Source organism: Dreissena polymorpha, chromosome 3 (genome assembly GCF_020536995.1).
Source record: "Dreissena polymorpha isolate Duluth1 chromosome 3, UMN_Dpol_1.0, whole genome shotgun sequence".
Classification (NCBI taxonomy): Eukaryota; Metazoa; Mollusca; class Bivalvia; order Myida; family Dreissenidae; genus Dreissena; species Dreissena polymorpha.
Window position 1 is genome coordinate 84659602 of NC_068357.1, and position 24838 is coordinate 84684439.

A 24838-nucleotide genomic window follows, 5' to 3' on the forward strand; every position below is an offset into this window, starting at 1 on the left:
AATTAATTGATACGGATCCACCTGATTGTGAGTAGTGTCACTATTTAATGCTAATTGTCCGTGTTCATTAACCTGGTTACATTTCATACAAATATTTATTTATACCATACATTTGTTCGATGATAACAAAGTAAATTCCCATTAAATATATACTTGTACTGTTAATCGCGTGCAGTACCGTTTTACCACTCTAATGAAAAAAAACAACATCAATGATATTTTTTGTCTCAAACATGTTTAAACTATCATTTTAAGCTACGTATGAAAAGATCTTTAACGACACCTTTTGTATGTGCGACAAAAAGCCAATGATGTTTCTTCAGGTGTGGAAATGCCATTGATGATGGTGAAACAGAAACGCGTGAAGAAATTTTTTTGGCGCCGTCGATCACCACCACCTCCGCCACCACCGCCACCACCGCCACCACGTTAGCGATATTAAGTTGATGTTATATTGTAACAAACGCAACACAAATAATATTTCTTTTTCATTTTGTTTCAGTTCTGTAGTGAGGAAATTTTTATGTAATTTATTAGTGACACTCCCGAATCATTAACAGGCGACAAAATGTTAATAACAGTATTTCATTTAAAATAAAGTTAATTACAGTATTTAACTTAAAATAAATGGCTAATTGCTTATGTTATTAAGGACAACAGAAAAAATGTAGTATCGAGACAAACACTTAGTAGGACTTTCAAAAATATTGATGTTTTCCCAACTTTTGTTCACGGTACTGTTTATACATTGCAGCCAATTGTGGACTGCCTGGTAATGTTCGTGGTGCCACTGTGAGCGTCACGTCAACCCAGCAAGGCGGAACAGCAACTTACGCGTGTACTTCCGGGTACCAATACGCAGGAGGTGATTTGACCCGCACGTGTCTGTCCTCTGCGCAGTGGAGCGGAACGGAACCAACATGTACATGTTAGTTTATACATATTTTGTTAACAAGTTTATTCTTTGCATTGTATCGCAATATGTTATAAATTAATAATACCAAAGTGATATACAAGTCCATCTTAAATTCGACGTTGATAAAAAAACATCGACCAACGTCCTGACCATAGTAGCGCTAAATTGTTTTCTTTCAAATATAACAGGAAATCAAAAGGAAAACACATAACTTAATGACGTATTTATTCATTTTATATTATTTTAAATATTGAAATGAACAGATTGATTTCAGGCAAAGTCGCTTTGTTGGCATTTTACATACGAAATGGTGTATCTGATCTCCTTTTTTGTTAGATATGGACTCGTGTAGCAGTTTCCCGTGCTTGAATGGGGGATCGTGTACAAACATTCCTGAGAGTTACACTTGCTCTTGTCCTGAAATTTGGAAAGGCACAAATTGCGAGCAAGGTTAACAATACAGTATCTTTACTTTGAATTACGGAATGCAAATTAAAGAATTCTAGTTTATTACTATTGAAGAGTATAAAAACAATAAGATTGTCATTGAATACTTTCTTGTTTACAGTTGCCTTAGTTTGCGCTCGCAATCCATGTGTGAACCACGTGCGCTGTGAAGACGGACATACAATTTACACGTGCATATGTCAACCTGGTTGGTTTGGTCAGACGTGCGACATCCGTAAGTTAGTTTTAACTTTGGCACTTTAATAAAAAAAGACAGACAGACGGAGAGGCAGACGGACGGACGGACGGACGGACGGACGGACGGACGGACGGACGGACGGACGGACGGACGGACAGACAGACAGACAGACAGACAGACAGACAGACAGACAGACAGACAGACAGACAGACAGACAGACAGACAGACAGACAGACAGACAGACAGACAGACAGACAGACAGACAGACAGACAGACAGACCGACAGACCGACAGACAGACAGACAGACAGACAGACAGACAGACAGACAGACAGACAGACAGACAGACAGACAGACAGACAGACAGACAGACAGACAGACAGACAGACAGACAGACAGACAGACAGACAGACAGACAGACAGACAGACAGACAGACAGATATTTTTGAATAGTAAATACAGTAACAATATAGGGTTTTGTTAATCTACTGTACACTAAATAAATGTTGTAGTTAGTAAACTAATGTTCAAATAGGATGTTATAAGATGCATATGTCTATGTTGTAGCTGTCAGTTGTGGCGATCCAGGTCCCATTGAAAATGCTACTGTGACAGCCCCAGGTTTAACCCTCGGGAACGTCGCTATATATGCATGCGATCGTGGATACAATGCGACTAAAGGCAGTGAAGAGCGATTATGTCAAAGTGACGGCACATGGAGTGGCGAACCCCTTGTCTGCAAATGTAAGTCATTGCGCATTGATATTGTTCCTGAGTCGAATTCAAATGAAACAGATTACTGCATTACTTTTGAGATACATGTACTGCCCTCCTGATTTTTGTAGTTTATTGCAATTGTATTCTATTTCAGTCGCAGAAAGCTGTAACAGTTCCCCATGCATGAACAAAGCTACGTGTACAAATCTCATAGATGACTTTAAATGCGCCTGTGGGTATGGCTGGGCTGGGAAAACATGCAATCTAGGTAGTTTATTAAAACTGCATGCCTTATGTCGTTAAATTACATGTGCTCTCTTATTAAATCCTTGCACGTCACAGTGCGTATTTAAATATTATGTTTGCTTTCTCTTAGACGTTCAACCACCGCATGTAGCAAATTGCTCAAAAAGCGTTCGAGTGAATGCAACAGAAAGAACGCACAAAGTTGCCTGGTTACAACCGGTTTTTAGTGACCCAATGAACACAGAATTACAACTCGTCTCCAACTATGAGATCCCAAGCTACACGTTTCCCTGGGGCGACTTCACCGTCCAGTACTCGGCCACAAAACTTAGGAACGGGTTAAGGACAGAATGTGTCTTCAACATCACCGTGACACGTAAGCCCTTTACGATAGTGTCTGTCAAAGTATTAATATTTTTTCTTTGTTTTTATCTGTATTTTATCATTAATAAATAAAATCTCCGAACTTTTATGATTTCATTTATTTTGTATTGTATGATCGTCAGTTGATGATCAAATAATAAGTTATAGTGTTGTGAATATACCTTTAGCAACACCATGCGAGTCGCTTCCTGTACCAAAACACGGAACCATTCTCTGCAATAACTGGAGTCCAGATTACGGTCAGTTTTGCTTGCTTGCCTGCGAGAAGACTTACTCCCCGAGTCTTCCCGGGAGATTGGGAACTTGGATGATCTGCGGAGATGACGGACGATGGTCTTCTCAACCTAACGATTGCGATTGTAAGTCATTTTATCAAGATAGAGTTTACCTCACATTTTCTAGATCATTTTGATTGATTTATTGTCGTAACGTATTGCCATTTACACAGTTTGAATGATGACCTTTTTTATTTTCTCTTTCAGTACACTTGAACAATGAAAGTTATATACTGTCCTATCACCCGAACTATGTTGATTTTATGTACGAGGGATGCAACGATACTCAACGACTGAGGGATCTATATTTGAATCATATGTTGAAACATCCGGACATTTCTCTGTTCAGTCGATTATATCCCGGTTACGAGGAAAGTTCGTCGGTACGGATGTACTGTAACCCATGAACGTACATAATGACAAGTATGAGAATGTGCTTAAAACTTTGAATATTGACACGTTATGAAACATGCATTTATAAATACTATTAAAGTATGTTTTATCGAAAAAGAAGACAAAATTAATATATATGACATATACAACTGAAATTAAAGTATACTTTTGACATGACTTTGTTTTAATAAAGTACAAGTTTCACGTGTTGTACCACAAATCGTAGATTTAGTTTTTTAAAACCTTAATTAAGACACTATGAATCATGCCTAGTTTTACCCACATTGGGAATCGATTATTCGAAGAATTTGTCTGGTTTTGGTCGGAAGCATGGTATTTCCTTTGAGGATGGCATCAAACCCGTACAGAAAACCAGGAAGTGAAATTTTGGGATTTCATATCCTTATTTACGTAAATCGTATTAGCAATCATTGGAAAGCACTTCAATTGGCATAAATTGCGTGGTCTTTTTCGACGAAAAAATTAGAAATAAATAAACACACATACATTTGCACACCAATCACAGGCCACGGAGCGGTTCAATCTTAATATATCTACACTAATGCAACCGAGCGTATACATCAACAATGAATGTAGTTCAGAAAGATTTATTTCGATTGACTTGTTGCCAATCCTGAATAAACGTTCCCTTAAGCAAAACACTTCCTATTTAGTGAGGGAAAAAACTGTCATATTTTTGGAAAAATATTTTCAATGGGCTCAAATGGTGTTTTTAAATTTATGAAAAGAAAAAGGAACCTATTCAAATGTGTGTGTTGATTTATAGATTCATATTTATATCGATCGATTATTATACTTGCGTACCGATTACACTGATGTCTCGTTTTCAGTGAAGTCGTTACCTTTCATTTCCTCTGGCTGGTTGTTGATTTAAATAATAATAATAATAATAATGGTAATACTTGTTATTATTATTATTATGATGATGATGATGATGATGATGATGATGATGATGGTGGTGGTGATGGTGCTGGTGGTGATGATGACGATGATGATGATGATGATGATGATGATGATGATGATGATGATGATGATGATGATGATGATGATGATGATGATGATGATGATGATGATGATGATGATGATGATGATGATGACGATGATGATGATGATTTTTTTTTAACAGATGCACAATGCACATTACACATAGACACAGTTGAAGGAATATGTTAGCCAAACATAATGATAACTTCAGGAAGACATTGTGTATTTATTCGGAGACTTTTCATTATATCGATTATCCATAACACAGGAATTCGTTTTTCTTAAATCTTCTTAAACTTAAACCGTTGAAATATTCAATACACTTTGCAAACAGATTATTGATTTAACACGTATTATTTAGTCATGCTTTCCGAATGAATGAGAGTGAACTATTGAAATATAAATGATTTTATTGTGCGTTTAGAATACTTAAATCAATAAAAACTTACTATTGAAATAAAATATATATTATCAAAATATATCAACCGTAATAGAAATAAAGAATAATAACTAGAATGGTTTATATTTTTTATTTTTCACTTAAATTACTTTTTCTTTGTTCAGAATTATCATTTTTAAATTTGTGAAATGGCGTTTTAACGTTGACGTACCAACGCAGTATTCTCGGGAAATTCTACTAATAGTTCATTTTTAAATGTCAACAAAAAGGGAGAAAAAAATATTGAATTGAAGACAGTTACAGGCAGACGGACGGACGGACGGACGGACAGAAAGACAGACAGACAGACAGACAGACAGACAGACAGACAGACAGACAGACAGACAGACAGACAGACAGACAGACAGACAGACAGACAGACAGACAGACAGACAGACAGACAGACAGACAGACAGACAGACAGACAGACAGACAGACAGACAGTTAGACAGACAGACAGACAGACAGACACACTGAGGGATCTATATTTGAATCATATGTTCAAACATCCGGACATTTCTCTGTTCAGTCGATTATATCCCGGTTACGAGGCAAGTTCGTCGGTACGGATTTACTGCAACCTATGAACGTACATAATGGCAATTGTAAACATGTGCTTACAACTTTAAATATTGACACCTTATGAAACATGCATTTATAAATACTTTTCAACATTTTTTTTCGAAAAAGAAAACAAAATTAATATATGACATATACAACTGATATTAAAGTATACTTTTAATATGACTTTAAAAAAAAAAAAATAACAGTTTCAAGAGTTGTACCACAAATCGTAGAGTTACTTTTATTAGCCCAAATTTGCCTTATGGAATAATCGGTTAGCAAAGAAGTGATGTTAAAACAAGACACTAAAATCATTCCTAATCTTTACCCACATTGAGAATCGATTATTCGAAGAATTAGTCTGGTTTTAGTCGGAAGCATGGTATTTCCGAGAGGATGGCATTAAACCAGGACAGCAACCAGGAAGTGAAATTTTTGGATTTAATATCGTGTTTTACGTAAAACGTATTAGCAATAACTGGAAGGCACTTCATTTGGCATAAATTGCGTGATCTTTTTCGATGAAAAAATTAGTAATAAATTAACACACATACATTTGCAAACCAATCACAGGTCACGGTTTAGTGAGGGAAAAACATGTCATATTTTTTGGAAAACGTCATCGCATCAATGAGCTCAAATGGTCTTTTTCAATTGATGAAAAGAAAACGGCACCTATTCGAATATTTTTGTTGATCTATAGACTTCATATTTATATCGATCGATTATTATAGTTGCGTACCGATTACACTGTGTCTCGTTTTCAGTGAAGTCGTTACCTTTGATAATAATAATAATAATAATGGTGATGAAGAAAATGATGATGATGACGATGATTTCTTTTAAACAAATACACACTGCATATTACACATATACACTTGCAGGAAGATGTTAGCCAAACATAATGATCACTTCAGGCAAATTTCGTGAATTGATTCGGAGACTCATCATGATATCGATTATCCATAACAGAGGCTTTCGTTTTTCTTAAATATTCTTAAACTTTAACTGTTGAAACATTCAATACACTTTGCACACAGATTATTGATTTAACACGTATTATTTAGTCATGAATGCTTTCCAAAGGAATGAGAAGGACATATTGAAATATAAATGATTTTATTGTGCGTTTAGAATACTTCAATCAATGAAAACTGACTATTAAAATAAAATATATATTATCAAAACATATCAACCATAATAGAAATAGAGAATAATAACTAGAATGTTTTTTTTTCATGTTTCGCTTATATATATATTTTTGTTCAGAATTATTGTTAAATTTGTGAAATGTCGTTTTAACTTTTTTTTATTTGAAAAATTGCAAAAAATCTCTTGGTTTGTGTTTTCTTAAATTTTCAATACCCAACATTTTTTGCCGATAGCAGCAAGCTTTCTTTTTGCGGATTAAGTCTTTATAATACCTCTTACTTGTGCATAAACGTTCTCTGTTTATAACTGAGTTACTTGAGTTAAAAATACGTAAAGCGTCATTGTACAAATGTTACATGCATTAATGCAAACCAATCAGCATTCTTTACACCGCTATTTGCACGGAAACTATGATTTGTTTTGTAAACACATGTTTGAGAGAATAACGGGTCAGCAACACTCGGATGGTTTCAGTAAGTCTATTCAAAATGTCAATAATTGACGTTCTACTTGAACAATCAATATTGTCTACAATAGTATTAAATACAGGTAAAAAACAAATCATCCCTGAATGAAATTAGCTACGTAACGCATCGTTCCACTTATATTAAAGGGATCTTTTCACGTTTTGGTAAATTGACAAAATTGAAAAAAAATGTTTCAGATTCGCAAATTTTCGTTTTAGTTATTATATTTGTGAGGAAACTGTAATACTGAACATTTACCATGGTCTAATATAGCGATTATATGCATCTTTTGACGATTTAAAAAACCTGAAAATTTTAAAGCGTTGCATTGCGAAACGATTGAATAATTTGGAGAGTTCGGTTGTTGTCGTTTAATTTTGTGAAACTACGAAGATTGCGTATATATAGTATAAAATACGTCTCTCATACATACTTTGAAGGATGGCCGAGCGGTCTATTTGGTTATTACTCCAGGACTCCAGTGGTCACTGGTTCGAGCTATACTGCGGGCTGCTTTTTTCCCCTTTTTTTTTAAATTTTATTCTTGATTTTTTACTTCAGCTTTTTAGATCCAATGTTTACATTTATCAATAAAATGCATTTAATGACAAACTCCAAAACATGCCAAAATCTGTGAAAAGACCCCTTTAAACATCGGTGTAAGACTTATACTCAGACGATGCGTTATTACCTAGTAATGAAAACTGTAATAGGGCGTGATCACTAAATACGGTAAAATCTGAAATACTTGTAAAGCTTGTATTCATTTGCAAATAAATAATCGATGACAGAGGTACCGTTATTAGAGTAAAACGTTAGCTTACAGCTATTCCCAACTCTACGATTAACAATACGTAGACATGTGGATTTACATAAATCTAGTAATTTTACTCCGTGATTATTAAAAAAACTATCTACTGAGGCCCTAACAGAGGCGTTGTGTGGGTAGTAATCTACATCATCATTAACAGTATTAATTCTATCATGTACGATATAATCACATTTATTACCAACTCTACTATTGAGATCGCCGGCAACAAACAGTGCGACAGTGTGTTGGTTTTGGTAGATTATACACTCTTAGTGCTTTTTTTCAGCCACGGGCAATTTAATCGTTAGCCTTAAGCGTTCAAATCAATTTTCATATACCTCTTTAATGAAAATTAACAACAACAACAAATAAAAAACATATTCATTAAAAAACGGAGACGCTCGAAGTATTCTTTACGCCTTTTCAGACGAAAGTGGTTTTTAAAGCACTCAGTGCCTTTAAATTGATCTAGTTAAAACCCATTCGATGAAAGCCGAACAATAGACGGAGGTTAATAATCTTGGTGCTATTATGAAGACACAAACCGAATGCTTAAATGAATAGAATATAGTTGGGGTATTAACCAGGCATTTAAAATTATTATTTTTAAGTGGAACATGAGTAATCTTCGTACAAATGTGTGGGATTACCGATTGAAATGAATTTTCATTGCTGATTTAAGATAGAACATACGTGGAACGGAACTGAATTGATCATGAATCGACAATATTTTACAAATGCGGAAGTTTCAATAAATTTATTACCAATCTGACAGCAGGAATCTAGTATTTGATATGTAAGCCTTCAGGTGAATATGTTTATTAAACTACAATATGGCTTTTGCGTTGTGACAGATCTTTGTTATTGTTCACTTCTATGAAGTCAGGGTTTTTAGAAAATTGTTTTTCCTTCCCTGTAATCGTCCTTCACACTCCAATCTTGAGGGAATTATCCATTTGTAACAAACTTTTTGAAGCGCACAATCACAAAATCGAACTCAATCAAAATGCATGGTTCTCATAGTGTTTTTCTTTTATTATTGATTTTAATTTTACATGGACAATTATATCGCGCATGCATTCCACGCAGACGACGAATATGTGATCATACGCCGCCGACGCTATCTGGTTGTCCGGGAAATCTCCGTTACTTTACGGACCCTCGTAAGCACTTCTCCACTCAAGTTCGATGGACAGAACCAACGGCATGGGACAACTGGGATGGCAGAGTTGGGTAAGAAAGAAAACAACCTAATACTTTCATTTAAGTCTATTTCGGAATGAAACTGATTTTTTTTAAGATTTACGCGATACATTTGAAAATTTAACTCAAGCGATTATTACTTATTAATAAAAGTAAACTACCGGTATATACGAATTGTTGAACCAAACATAATGCTTTCGTATAAGACTGAATTTGCTGAAAGGCATACTTTGGAATATTTCCTTATCCTATCATAATACCGTTACATTAAATATTGAATAACATTTAAATCAACAATTAAAAAATAACATAATTATAACGATGCATTCCACCCAATACCTGGTAGCAGTGGCCACACATGTAATCGCATTTTATTATGCAGGGCGCAACGCATAAACGGACTTGGTCCAGGGCAGATATTTTATGCTGGTGATCATGTGATCAGGTACATGGCCAAGGACCACAGTGGAAACACGGCTACCTGCGCCTTCACGGTTACTGTTACAGGTATGCATACTCATATTATTGAATAAGCCTGGGTTAACTGGTTTAAGGCCCATTCTCACTATGATGCCGGTGGAGCCACGGTGCGTGATCCGGGATCTACCGGGATGAACCGGTGCTCTACCGGGATGAACCGGGCTCCACCGGGGACGACCGGGATGAACCGGGGACGACCGGGGACAATCGGGACTCCACTAGACCATGGTAAGTATAAAAATGTTTAATACCTGCGGGGTGAACCGGGAGTCACCGTGAAGGACCGGCAACGACCGGCGCGGCACCGGAAACAACCGGGACGCAACCGGGAACAACCGGGACGGAACCGTAGCTGCACCGGGGCCCATATAAACCCCGGCAGAGCTACAGCAACGCCCCGGTTGTCGCCGGTGGTGCCCAGGTGGAGCCCCGGTGAATACCGGTAGACTTCCGGTAAAGCTACGATACATCGGTAAACCTGCGCTTTTCCGGGACGCCACCGGCATTCACCGGGGTCCGCCTGGGCATTACCGGCGACGACCGCGATTAAACCGGGGCGTTGCCGTAGCTTTGTCGGGTCTGCTGCCGGTATAGCCCCGGTGAGTGCGGCGGAGTTACGGGAGACCGGGGCGTCGCCGGGACGCTGCCGGCTTTCACCGGGAATCCACCTGGGCATTACCGGCGACAACCGGGGCACTACCGGGGCTTCACCGGGATAAACCGTAGCTAGTCCGGGGTTGACCGGAACTCTGCCGGGTTGTTGACCGGCTTCAACCGGGGCGGCACCGGGAAACAATGTGACCGCGTTAAAAAAATCATCCCGGTTCTCGCCGGTCGACCGGCGTTAGCAAACCGGGATGGACCGGGGCTGTACCGGCAAAAGTGAAACTTGGGCAAATAATTTTGGTTGCAACGTTTTCTCTGGCACAGGCTGTTGATTTTATATTTTGTCAAGATATTGGTGGAAATCGTGTGTGTATTTCAATATGGTGATGGAAATCGACTCGTGTGCGTTTTTCAGCATGGTGATTGAAATAATGTGTGTTTTCAGCACAATATTGTAAACGCTGGACAACGGTACGCAATGGTTGGATATCGTGTGACATGACGGACCAAATGCTCGTAGGAACTGTTTGCAAGTTTGGCTGCCATCCTGGGTACATTTTGCAGGGTTCGGACACAGCACAGTGCCTATCACACGATCGGTGGAGTGTCCCCAGCCAACCTGTTTGTAATCGTAAGTAATGTCGGAAAATTAACAATAGCCTTTATATTGTGTTTGCAATATTACGTATTGTCGGACAATTAACAATAGCATATATATTGTGTTTGTGATCTTAAGTTATGTCGGAAAATTAAAAATTGCATTTATATTGTGTTTGTAATCGTAAGTATTGTCGGACAATTAACAATGGCATATATTTTGTATTTGCAATCGCAAGTATTGTCGGACAATTAACAATAGCATATATATTGTGTTTGTAATCGTAAGTATTGTCGGACAATGAATAATGGCATATATATTGTATTTGTAATCGTAAGTATGATTGGACAATTAACAATAGCATATATAGTGTGTTTGTTATCATACGTATTGTCGGTCAATTAACAATAGCATATATATTGTGTTTGTAATCGTAAGTATTACGGACAATTAACAATAGTATGTATATATATATATATATATTGTTACATTTATAACACCAAATCAAACATGAATGCATCAACTTTAGAAACAGTTTATCACATGCTTTACCAAGTGTTCGTGATATCAATTTATAATGAATATTGTATTTGCAAGAACTTTGAACGGTGGTCTAAGTCTATTTGACCGACCAGGCGCATAGAGTTTTCTTTAGTAAAATGAATTCTTTAACATGAGAAATGATGCCACGCCTCGTGAAATGTGTGTTTTCGACGATGTTATTTAACGACCTCGTCGATAAATCCAATATATATATATATCAAATGCAAATACATAGCCAAAGAAATTCTGTTTTAGCTCGGTTATGCGGCCAATTGGTACCCGGCAATAAGGAGACGGCGATAACCTGTAAAGACGGGTACAATTTCAAGAGCGTGTGTCAGTACACGTGCACCAATGGATTCGGCATTCTGCCGGGCCACAATCGAGTGCGCACTTGCGATGCGAGTGGAAACTGGACAGGAGAAGAACCTATCTGTCGCGGTACAATTTGGCTATGCAACAAAAATACATTTGTTTGTACTCTCCTTTGTGAATCAGTGATTTACAATAGCAACAGATCTTGAGGGTTAATATTCAAACTATTGCATCTTTTAAATATATCAAAATGTTTAACAGACCCATCAGTTTCAAGTTTTAGTTTGGAAATAAGAAGTAAATACGATTTATTTATGTTAGTGTTTAAACAAGTAAGTATGTGTGTGTCAAATACAATGCATGTGCAACACGGTATTCACGCGGTACTTAAGAAATAATCATGTACGTAATATAATATAATATAATATAATATAATATATCATGTTTATATATTGGATAAATGATTGAATAGAAAATATAATATAATATATAATGTTTATATATCGGATAAATGATTGACTAGAAAATCATATTAGATTTTACTTAATTTCATAATAAATATTTTAACTGTAGTCGCAACCTGAACAAAACCACTGTCCGTCATTCTTATCTATAATCACATCGGGTAGTTAATAGGACAGATAGCACTTTAATAAAACACGAAAAAAAACAACAGAAAGTGTTGTTCAACCTCAAGATCTATAACAATAATAATAATGTCTAATCTAAGCACCTGCTAGCAGACCTACACACAAAATTCGAAAAAGTGAACAAGTTGAATTGGGACTTACTAGTATATGTCAAGATGGACTTTTAGTAAATTTCGGCTTCAAATTATGTTGTGCATAATTTTAGGCATACAATCACAAACTTCCATTGGTATTAGCAGAGATAGATTTTTCTTGCAGATATAACAAGAAGCTCGGAAATGATGGTTTGTAAACAAAAGTCAAGTGTCATATACGGAATACCGCGAGAATAGCCAACCTGCGAGAATACCGGGTTTGAGTATATAATTCTTACGTATAATTTTGCAGACGTCACACCTCCAAAGTACACTTCTTGCCATCCAACGCTAGTGTTCTACGCTAGTCGGTCTAGTGAGGTTGCCATCGTTAGTTGGCAGGTGCCCGTCTACTCGGACAATGCAGGTTTGGCTAGCACAGTTTCCCGACAGGTCGAGGGACCATCAGCGGGCAACGCGGTAGCAGCGGGGACGTACACTGTGGTCTATCAGGCGTGGGACATGGAGAACAATACCGCTACCTGTGAAATACAACTAACAGTGAAACGTTTGTATTCAACATTATATGAAACATATATGTTTCTTAAAAATATTACCTTTACCAATCGCAAAACACTGTATCCCATACACGAAGCTATAAACATGTATTTAATATTATTCGGAATACAAAACAACATCAAGTTACAATATTCATCTGTGATATTTTAACTACACTATTTTTCTTCTTTAGTGATAACGTGCCCAAAATTGTTCCCGCGTCCATACACAAAAGTCGCGTGTCCAGATGGGAGAAGATACGGCGCACAATGTGAATTTACGTGTAATGAGGGGTCGACTTTAAGAGGAGAGAAAACAATACACTGTGAAGCATTCAACACCAACGATATGTGGTACGGTAAATGGACGTTTGGAAAATCGCAACCATTCTGTGAACGTAAGTAGACCACTACTTGGAAGTTATACCCTAAGGGAAATCAGCCTGCATTCACATTTTGAAATATATGCTAAAATTGAAAATATATATTGGCCTTATATAAGATTCACATATAAACCTTTCAGTTGAGGATACATGCATACGCCCGAGTCCACCGGAACATGGCGCGCTCTCGTGCGACACGTGGGCAGGGGGCGCCTACTGCGTGCTACAGTGCCAACAGGGATACGTGGTCCAGGATTGGGAGTTCGATCCTCTACTCACTTGCAGCGACACCCGGGGAGAATTTACAGGACTGAACGACGACAAATCCTTGCCGAAATGTGCAGGTGTCTGCTTGTTATTTTGCTGTTTGTGAGAAGATGTTGTTGTTGTTAATGCGTTAATATATGGTAATGATAAAGTACACGTTAACGATGATAATAATGAAAATGGTGGTGGTGGTGATGATGGTGGTGATGATGATGATGATGATGATGATGATGATGACGACGACGACGACGACGATGATGATGATGATGATGATGATGATGATGATGATGATGATGATGATGATGATGATGATGATGATGATGATGATGATGATGATGATGATGATGATGATGATGATGATGATGTTCATAATGATGATGATGATGGTGTTCATGATGATGATGATGATGATGATGATTATCATGATCATTAAATAAACACATTATTTAATCGGTTGTCGTTGTGATAACAGAGATCAGCGCCAATGTGTTCTTTGACTTCAAGCTGGAGGAGTTTTATTACTACGATGGTGACTGCAATTCAGCCAAAGAACAAATCAAGCAAAACTTTATCACCGCTTTGCAATTCAGCTTGGGCAATGTGTGCTCGAAAGTCAACTGTAGCACTTCTTACGTAGAGGTAAGTACCTAGTCAAAATATGGATGTTCACATTGAAAACTTCAAATTGAAAAATACATGTGGGTACATGTATACCTTAAGCGTCTAGCTAGTTCATCTTTTGACAGTAAACTGAACCTGGTCGTTAGTGGCATTACTCTTCTTTATTTTGAAAGAAATGTTACACATTTATGCTCGATTATGTATATCAAAATACAAATGAATGCATAACATAAATCAGAAATGTTTGAGATTTCATCGTGAAATAGGCGTGAGTAACGTGCAGTGCGAGATTTCATCGTGAAATAGGCGTGAGTAACGTGCAGTGCGAGATTTCATCGTGAAATAGGCGTGAGTAACGTGCAGTGCGTTCGCTTGGAAACTTTGTTTAATGACATTTCTCGTAAAAACACTTAACTAGAAAGTGTACATTTTCAAGCAAGTAACACATACTAGTAACTGCAATATAAAAATTAAATAATTAATAAGCGTTACATTGCCAGAAGACACAATTACCAAATTTATCAATAAAAATCACCGTAAAACATTGAGCTGAAAAGGTTATTCCCGACATGTTTTTTACAGTCGACTCTTAATCGATTTTTCGAACGTCACTGGTTTACATCTGAACACAAAGGAATAAATGACGTCACCGATGATAATAAATTAGATACTGAAACTATGGACATGTACTCTAAATAAACCTATTTGTCCCCATATCACAATTCCAGTTATTCAGTTTCACCACTGCTATCTCTTATATACAGTATTATTAAGGGTTGTTGCGATTTATCAACATTGTTAACAACTAGACAATATTTACACTGCACCAAAGGTTGACTGTTTCAACGACACAGTTTCCGGGAGAAAGGAGCGTTCAGTTGTCGATACTCTGTCGGTTTCGGCTGTCATGACCGTTTCGGGAAAAGGTCGCGACCAGCTTTCTCCAATGGAAGCCATAATGATGCAGGAGCAGATTTACCAGGCTCGTGTCGAAAGCAACGATAGTCTTGATAATGGTCTCGAGATGTCTCTCCAATTAACTTACATCAAGGTTTCGAGTCCCGAAATCGCCTGCCAGCTTGGGTCGTATGCTGATAGGTTCACACTAAGCTGTGGTAAGTACATACCGGTAAGTGCGAAACGGTCCATAGATTTCCATCATACGAATCTAAATTGTATATCTACTGTTTCTGATTTCGTGGTCGGTCACTGACGGGCATATCCGTTGACCAGACACTTCAGTTTTTTGTTTACAGTCGACAGAGACTCTCACTGCCTGTCCATCTTCAGCTAGCAAACTATACCATTAAAGAAATGTGCGCCACATGTACCTGTGTGAAGCTATATTGCTCATCTTTTCAGTTCAGTGCTCAAGGGGAACATACCATGATATGAGCGTGAAACAATGTAGACCATGTCCGAGGGGTGAATACCAACCCATATCTGGGATGACATCGTGCCTTCAGTGTCCAAACGGGACAAGCACGCCGTTTGTGGCCTCTGTAGACATTGGTCAGTGTGTTGGTAAGTACCTAATGGTTTACCTAATTGTTTACCTACCAATCAATTACTCAATTGATGCCCAATTGTGAGCATATAACTACGGAATCCGGACAGTGCCATCTATAATCTCGCCCTTCTTTCATCAATGGCGACACACGATACACGATATTTTGCGAGAAAGTCGCGGCGACGCTCGATATTTTGCGCAACAGTCGCGGCGACGCACAATATTTTGCGCGACAGTCGCGGCGACGCACGATATATTTAACACGAAATATCGCCCTTGTGCGACAGTCGCCCTTTTATATGCGATATCTCGCCCTTCGAACACGACCGTCGCCCTTTGAACACGACCGTCGCCCTTTATGAACGCGACCGTCGCCCTTTTATATGCGATATCTCGCCCTTTGAACACGTAAAGGGTTCGTGTTCAAAGGGCGACGGCCGTGTTCAAAGGGCGAGATATCGCATATAAAACGGCGACTGTCGCACAAGGGTGATATTTCGTGTTAAATATATCGTGCGTTGCCGCGACTGTCGCGCAAAATATCGTGCGTCGCCGCGACTGTCGCGCAAAATATCGTGTATCGTGTGTCGCCCTTGATGAAAGAAGGGCGAGATCATAGATGGCACTATCCGGATTCCGTATATAACAGAAAGGAAATTAAATTTAACGCAATGTTATTACTTTTTTAAATCAGAGGCGTGTCCACCTGGATATATGTCCCCTACAGGGACGATTCCTTGCTCCCCATGTGACGTCGGCACATTTTCTACGGCGTACGGAAAAACACAGTGCACGGCATGCCCTGGCTCAAAGACAACACGAGCGAATCTGGCAGCAACTGCAATTGAAGACTGTTATGGTAAACTAGTGTTGTGTTTTTACAAACATACAGAAAATAAATAAACGTGGAAAACCTTTAAATTTTTCTGAATATTTTTTTTATGTAAGTTATGGATTATTTTTGTGTGCTCAGTACCATGTTAGTTCATAAGATTAAACTATTTTTTTGCATTAAATGAAACTGACAGTGAAGCTCGATTGGTCATTGTCGCCTCGGGTACTACTTACATGTACCCCGGGTACTCTTAAGTATACTTACATGTACGCCGGGTACGGTAAATATACTTAACCGTACCCGGTCGACATTAGACTGTACCCGAGTTGTATTCCCGCCAAAATTCCGATGTCGTAAAACGCGCTACCGATTACCATAAAACGATATTGTTTATCTTAAACAGAATTGTCTTTAAAAAAACTGCACCAACATGCTTTTTGAGTATGAGCTCCGATAATATAGAGGCCATTTAACAGAAAATTGACATAAATGTGAACAAATATTCTCGGGTACGTTTAAGTATATTTACCATACCCGGCGTACATGTAAGTATAATTACGAGTACCCGGGGTACATGTAAGTAGTAACCGTGCAGACAATGACCTATCGAGCGACAGTAAACGATGTCGCATTCAATGATTGTCTATTTATGACGATGGTTTTTAATAATGCTCGTACATTAAGGGCAGAGTCAGGTTAATTTTAATGAGCCATAATTAGACCGTGCTCTGTGAAAAAAATGGTTTCATGCATGTGCGTTAAGTGTGGTCCCAGATTAGCCTGGGCAGTCATCACAAGGACAACACTTTTCGCTTTTATGATATTTTTCGGTTTAAAAAAGTCCATTCTAAGCAAAAATCAAGTTTAGGCGGAAAGTTTCATCCCTGATTTGCCTCTGCGGACTGCACGTGCTAATCTGGGACGACATTTTACGCACATACATTAAACCCCCTTTTCACAGAGCACGGCCCAATTATAAATTTGAAATTGTAGAATTCGACATGGAGTTTTCCGGCGATACATATTCATACGAGAACGCCTCTATACTGTTCACGCCCACCTCGCACGTGACGAGCCTCTACCTGGCACTGTCGATGAAGTGCAGCACATGTTACCGTATCTTGGAAATCACTGACGTGCACGAGATACCCGTGCTAACAGTGACTACTCGCGTCGGTTTTCTCGACATTACACTTCGTGGGTATGGTTGTGAACTCTTAAGTACCAATATTGTTTGTATAGTCGATGTATTTTGCAAATAATATTTGAAACTATAACGGCATTGGGGAAATTAGCTTGATTATCGTATGCATTGTTGCTATTTCTAGAATTTGTAAAAAATGTACAGTATTGCTCCATCTGACTTCTATTTACTTAATTTCATCGTGTTTCTGAAAGTTAAAATTCTGTCGATCATTTACTATTACTTTTAGCGATTTAATTTCAATTCAATTATATGTGTTATCCCCTTTTTGCTTTTTGATTTGAAGCCATGATTTAAATATGGGCAACGGCAGAGGGTTACGATGACCGTTCCAATACGATTATCATAGCTTAAATAATGTTTAAATGTATATTATTGTGTTGTTTGTACTTTCCTGTATTGTATCGGCAATCGGCCACTCAATTTAAGTAAAGGACTTGTGGATGTTCACAATGAATTTTCTTTTGCTTCTGGGGTTGCACCATTCCTAAATTGTGAATAGTACTTCGAAGCAATGATTATATAAACAGATGCGAGCTATCCATTCCCGTGCATGGTCTCCTTGACAGCCCGCGATGGCATCATTTGTCTTTACATATAACTGCCAGTTTCGTCACAACTACTATTGACGAAATCGAGCAACACGTCTCACACGCATGCGCATATAATGAACTTCTGGTAGAGAAGGACTATATGCTCGTAGTAGGAGGTAAGAACCGAAGATGAGGAACACTGTTCCTTTTTTCCTTCATCGATAAGTTTCGTTCAGTCATTGATTTCCTCATTCATTAATAGCCATTTTGAATAATGTGTTTCATAAGGGCTCCTTTTGACAGTTTTGTAAATGACCAAAAATTGTGTTAAGAGAAGAATGCATACCTGGTAAACGTATTAATAAAATTCAATCCATTTGTAGAATGGTTATATTTCAGACCTTAATGATTTATCATATGCACGTTTTCAGGAGAATACATTTTTTTCATAACTGACAGCTATTAAGCCATTGATCGTGAAGTGATTCGCTCGGTTTGAAAGACCTGAAAACCTATATAATTACGTATAAATGTATATAAATAATACAAATAAAATGTATTGCTTTTACATTTATAAGGTAAACAATACACCGGCAGCGTGACCTCATTGAACCTTTGGAACGCGAGTTCCGGTGATTTTGAGATTCCTACTATTTTACGGTGCATGGACAATCAATTGGGCAACCTGGTTGCCTGGAAACAATTTCAGGATGTTGATGGTCCGTTTCTGCGAACACCAACCCAGTGTGACGGTAAGTATTTTTTGTTGCAGCATAATTGTATTGACGTCACGAACAATGGATGTTAAAGTTGTAACTTAAATACACGATGATGGTGATTATTACGTTTTAGCATAGACACATATTGACTCTTGCTACATGTACAAATTATTATCCTTTTTTTAAACAGATGTAAATAACTGTGCAAGCTATCCTTGCAAAAACGGTGGATCGTGCCTAGATGGGCGCGAAGCCTTCGCCTGTTCGTGCAATAATGGTTTTACAGGCGATATGTGCGAGATTAATATCGACGACTGTGTTGGGAACTCGTGTCAGAATGGCGCCACGTGCCTAGATGGAGATGATTCGTACACGTGTCAATGCAATCCTCAGTCCAACGGCTCATTTTGCGAGACAATGAGAAGTATGTGACGAAGAGGGCGAAAATAGTACTTGTTTTACAAAAAAATACCGTACTAAGTAAAGTCTTAAATATATTTAGCATATTAGTATGCAAATCGTAACCGTGCATTTAATTATGAATCAATGTGTATTTTATTTCCCTTTTTTTTGGGGGGGGGGGGGGGTGGGTATTAAAAGCGCAGAAATTGTTTTTGTAAGCATCATAAATATGGCGTTGCTCGTAAACATTGTACAAGATCACTCATGATATGTATAAGGAACAACACAGATTACACTAGATAAACTTTTTTTTTATGTTATGCCATTGGCTGATAAATTATACATGCGCGCGCTGTAACGAATGAGAAATAGTTTGTGCATGCTAATGACAGCATGTGGAGTCGAGATAGCTGCAATAGTGCGATTAATTATGTCATGGGAAAACAGTCCGTATAATCGGCGCTGTTGCCGATAAGTTGTGCATTCTGGTAATTAAAATCAGTAATTAATGCGTGGGTCAGTGGATAAGTTTATATACATATTTTGAAAGATAAAACACACATTGGAAATCTAATTAATACACAGTGATTATTTGATCAAACATTTTCGGATTTTGCATTCAAAACGCAACATGTGTAATGATTATTGACACTGAATGTTTTGATCTTGCTATCTTGTATATTAGTCAGCATAAAGTGTGCTATACAAAATTCATAAATAATAAAAGAATATCTGTATGTAAGAGCAAGCAAGTTTAAACATGTATATGTAGCATAAATAATGGCGACTATCACTTTCGTTGTTTTCATAAGTTGATGGCGGTTGGACATCCTGGAGTATGTGGGGACCCTGCTCGGTCACGTGTGGTTCCGGGCAAAAGATCCGTGTCCGGGAGTGCTCGAACCCGGAACCAGAGAACCGAGGCGCAGACTGTACAGGGGATACGTCGCACGTGCAGAATTGCACCATGACGGATATATGTGTTTATGGTAAATATACATGCAGTTTGTAATGTGGAACAGAAAAAAAGTGATGCGTTCTAAATAACTCTACAATATGTACAACCTTTAAGAATGAATATGGCTTTTGGCCTATGTGTTTATGTAACAACAACTTCTGCTCATGTTAAAACTTTCAAAAATTTGACTGGCCTTTGAGCGTCATATCATAAAAAATTACAACGCCTTACTGTGAATGCCAACGGTATTTCTTCTAAGTATTACTTAAATTGAAATTAAATGACATTATAGAATGTGACGTCGATCCTCAAAACCCTCTTCACGGATCAATGAACTGTTCATGGCAGGGAAACGGCACTCGACAGTGTCTGCCATTCTGTGAAGATGGCTATGCCTTCGACTCGGATCTGTTCCTAGACAACATCGTGTGCGGCCCAGAAACCGGATATGAGTGGAGCATCCGCAATAATGAAAACCCGTATGTGCAGATTGGCACGTGTTCAGGTAAAAGTAAAATAATGCAAGTAGATGCAACACTACCCACAACGCACAGTTGTGGATTAATCGCACATTTAGTAACGTTTCCAAAGAGCAATAAATTAGCACCACTAGTTTTTAATATACGATGGATACATTCAGGTTGACTATTGAGAGGAATGTACGATACTATCTTTATTTTATTGTTGAAGCAATACTACTATTTAAGTATCATTAAATATTCCTATTCCATGGTATTTTAGTGATTCATATTGCCGAAGAAAACATACTGATTTATTCTGCTGAATACGACGACCTCACCCCCGATGTAGTCAAGCGCTCTCAGACGGATGTACCGGCAGTCATTCAGTCCACAGTGCAGGCTAACGTATACCAGTTACCATGCGTTCAGAATAGAAGCTGCCGATTGCTTTCAATGGACGTCACAAATACGTCACCGAATCGCGTTGATTTCATTCGCGAACGGAGAGATGTGCAGCTTGTTGGATTCGACGTGAAGCTTACTTGTACACCTACTAAAGGTATATATTTGATAATCTTTGAATGTTCGTTATGATCCCGCATGTTCTGAGACTTTATTCCCACAATACCATAATCCTGTTTCAGCTCCTCGTTCATGCTACGATCTTCTCGAGGAGGCCTACTTCACACTTCAGAGGCTCGTAAACGAACCCGATTCTCCATTCTGATAGACCAATCCATGGTTTGACATCGGTTCTAACGGCACAGTGGTCGCCGGAAAATGTTTCATGTCGCCCGGGACCGTAGACATAGATTACTTTTGCGGTAAGAAATGCTTTACTCTACCTTTTCCAGGCGCGCGTTTTTAACGATTGTTTTTTTTTTACATTTTAAATCTGGAACAATTTTCTTTTCTCCCAATCTTCAGTGCAATGCGGCCCCGGAAGTTACCCAAAAGACGGCCTACTGTGAACGCTGCCCACGTGGCACCTACAAAGATGATTTTTACGAGCATAGCATGCCCACCCCATGCCCTCATGGATTGGACAACGAATGGATTACAGAGCAGAAAACGCTTCTATGTTGTAATGTAATAAGCTATCCAAAAGTTTCATCAACCACATTATTTTCTATTTAAGTGATGATAATAACTGTTAATATCAATTTAAAATACAACACAAGCATTGTTGTGATGTCGAAGGAGCCTGTCCTTGTACACACTGTGTGTGTTTCTTTCAGTTGAAGTATCCGATGGCAAAGACTCACTACAAGGTAATTTACTGTTTATCCTTTTGGGGGTTTGATATAAATTTCGACATTTTAAGATAATCTTAAAAAACACACATATATAATTGAAAACACAAGAAAATAACTTACTTTAAGTAAACCGCTTTTTGTTCATTTTAGGGTGGATGTTAGCAATAGTCATTTCCTCGGTTTTTGTCCTGGTTATTTTGGTCGCAACAACCCTTTATTGCTGTCTGCGAACACCTAAGGAAACCGCTAGGTAGGTTAAGCTATCAAAAGTATGAAACTAGCTCTATTTCCTCTGACGTCAACTGCAAGTTAGTGTTTACAATTTTAAAGTGATATTATGGGCATCTAACAGTATATGCTATGTTTATAGCTGTATATCGCAACCGTTGTCAATTTTTGGTGTTTTCACTTCATATACACTTATATCTGTTAATGCAGCATCAAAATACTAAAACAATATCCCGGAAAGAGAAAATTAATGCTTTGAATATCAACAGTACTTTCGTTTTGACAACTGACGACATAAATGATTAGATGTACGATGTGAATCTAAATTAAGTTTTAGTGCAGATTCGTTCATACGACACAAAGACACAATTTTGTTTTACGGATCATTTCGGCTCAGAGGACCGGTGAGTCATGTAAAATATCGAATAGATATATTTTTTAATCACAACTGGTAGCAAGATGAGTGCAGATAATTGGTCAGTTACCACATTTTAACTAACTCTATGACCTGTTAATACTTTTCAGCTCAATTTAACAGTGAAAAATGCCCATAATATCACTTTAAGAACGTAGGAACAAGGTTAAGTACTGTAAAGCTTACCGTACACGACAGAAGGAGAATTTAATTGCTTTATACAGTTGCTGTCGATCTTATAGATATTCCTCAAATCTCATTTTGATTTGATATGTGTGTATACACTTTAGTTAGTAAGAACACATTCACATCGAGGCAGTCGAAAGAAAAATCCGTGTTGTGGCAAAGTGGGGGAATTAATAACAGTCACTTTCCGAACTTAAAGCAAGTACGCGAGCATGGCCAGAAATACGACAATCCTAAGACTGACTGGACGATGCGACCAGGATTGCGTGCATCAGCTATGGCATGGACAAGTTTGAAGTTCGTCGGTGTATGACCCGAAAGCGATACATACAGTTTAATGCGAGCTTATTTATTTGTAACCGACAACAACCAGTTCACTGTTTGTCATGGTTACTTTCTGTGTGTATCTATAAAGTGTATGTCATCAATGTTTATTAAAGTAATTAGTATAGTTTGCATTTTATGTGCATATTAAACACATTGAGATAGTAACATGTGCATATATTGTTGAATAAACATGAATTAAAAATAATACAATAAGAACCATTGGGTTGTGATAATTAAACTATCTGGTGTATCTGATCCCTTTGGTTTTAATGTCGGTAATTTTGCTATTGTTTGTAAATTTAATTAATTGTGTACGTTTAATGAATCACGTGACCTATATAACGGCTGCGACGTTGAGTAATACAGACTAGTCCCTGTTAACGAGCGAGCATGCCATCTTAATAATGTGAATAAATATTAAGCCCCTTACATGGGTATAATTTTTATGTCATATTTGTCCATCCACCCGTCAGTCCTTCCGCTCTTCTGTTCGTCCGTCATTCACTTTGTGATATTACAAAGGTGTCGCTATTCCATTTCCATCCAAATCAGTCAAATCTCCGACAAATTGACAATCCATACGTTTCATGATACCAGGGTGAACAATCACGTGACTTTTTGGGGTGTTCCACCTTTTAAATTCATTGAATTTATTGGACGATAAGTGATGCTTTATTTCAAATAACTTTTTAAAACAATTTTCTTAAGAGTTTCAACTAGCGCATTAAAGACAGATTTTTATGCTGCTTATGACAATGTGAAATACATAGTAATGACTTTATTTAAAAGCATGACGGTGTTTTGTTAAAAAATTCCATTTTACTGCATTTATTGTACACGAGAATGTTTTACGCAACGTGAAATTGTGTCACCGATTTCAGACGAATTTAAGGATTTATTCTTATACCTTAAGATATCGACACAAACTGAAGAAAAAAAACTGTCTTTCATGCACTACAGATTTTGCAAACGTATTTAATTACTTGAGATATTTGAAAAAAAATAAAGTTCTTTACGATGTGATTACACTCTGTCGAGCCCGTGTGTAAACCGCTGAAAACCTCGTTGATTCTGCACCCTGGATAAGTGGATATACCATTTTGTAAAGCAAAAACATCGCTACAGCAGTCTTACTGATACTTACACAGTTGCTGATGATGACCATTACCTATCAACCGCATCCCCAGTTCAAGTCGATAATATAACGTATATTATATATACATATATAAGTATGACACGCACTGAATGTTTAATCCTGACAGATTCGGAACACATAGATCACCATTTTGTTTTTTATAAAAAACAAACAAAACAATTATTTGTTGTCACAGACCAAACGTTACGTATCTTACAGAAATGCATTAAGACCACACAAATTCGAAAAAACTCCGCTTCATTCAGTGACAATAATTTCAATTGTTATGGTTGTGATAACATTTGCACAAACATAAAATGCTAATGAACATTTTAATTCGAAAGTGATTGTCAGTAAA

The 24838-nt window shown here is 37.7% G+C and overlaps 2 protein-coding genes and 1 long non-coding RNA gene across 3 annotated transcripts; all 3 read left to right on the plus strand.

The window, feature by feature from the left end:
• The first annotated feature begins 331 nt into the window (after window positions 1–331).
• On the plus strand, window positions 332–3708 carry LOC127872368 (protein crumbs-like). Its single transcript, XM_052415700.1, has 8 exons — window positions 332–428; window positions 755–865; window positions 1485–1598; window positions 2129–2305; window positions 2433–2546; window positions 2655–2900; window positions 3076–3267; window positions 3391–3708. Exons 1-8 carry the CDS (start codon window positions 332–334, stop codon window positions 3588–3590), a joined length of 1251 nt encoding a protein of 416 aa, XP_052271660.1. The 3' UTR covers window positions 3591–3708.
• Window positions 3709–9010: 5302 nt separating this feature from the next.
• Window positions 9011–21687, plus strand: LOC127872369 (uncharacterized). Its single transcript, XM_052415701.1, has 18 exons — window positions 9011–9247; window positions 9600–9724; window positions 10749–10934; window positions 11700–11885; window positions 12797–13027; window positions 13564–13767; window positions 14163–14329; window positions 15144–15426; window positions 15674–15835; window positions 16516–16680; window positions 17650–17857; window positions 18391–18569; window positions 18972–19145; window positions 19303–19536; window positions 20327–20503; window positions 20765–20977; window positions 21214–21492; window positions 21578–21687. The coding sequence occupies exons 1-18, from the start codon at window positions 9021–9023 to the stop codon at window positions 21658–21660; spliced, it is 3483 nt and encodes a 1160-aa protein (XP_052271661.1). The 5' UTR covers window positions 9011–9020; the 3' UTR covers window positions 21661–21687.
• A 483-nt stretch (window positions 21688–22170) lies between these two features.
• Window positions 22171–23476, plus strand: LOC127871433 (uncharacterized). Its single transcript, XR_008045334.1, has 3 exons — window positions 22171–22204; window positions 22340–22439; window positions 23127–23476. It is a non-coding gene; the product is annotated as an uncharacterized LOC127871433 (long non-coding RNA).
• Window positions 23477–24838: the final 1362 nt, after the last annotated feature.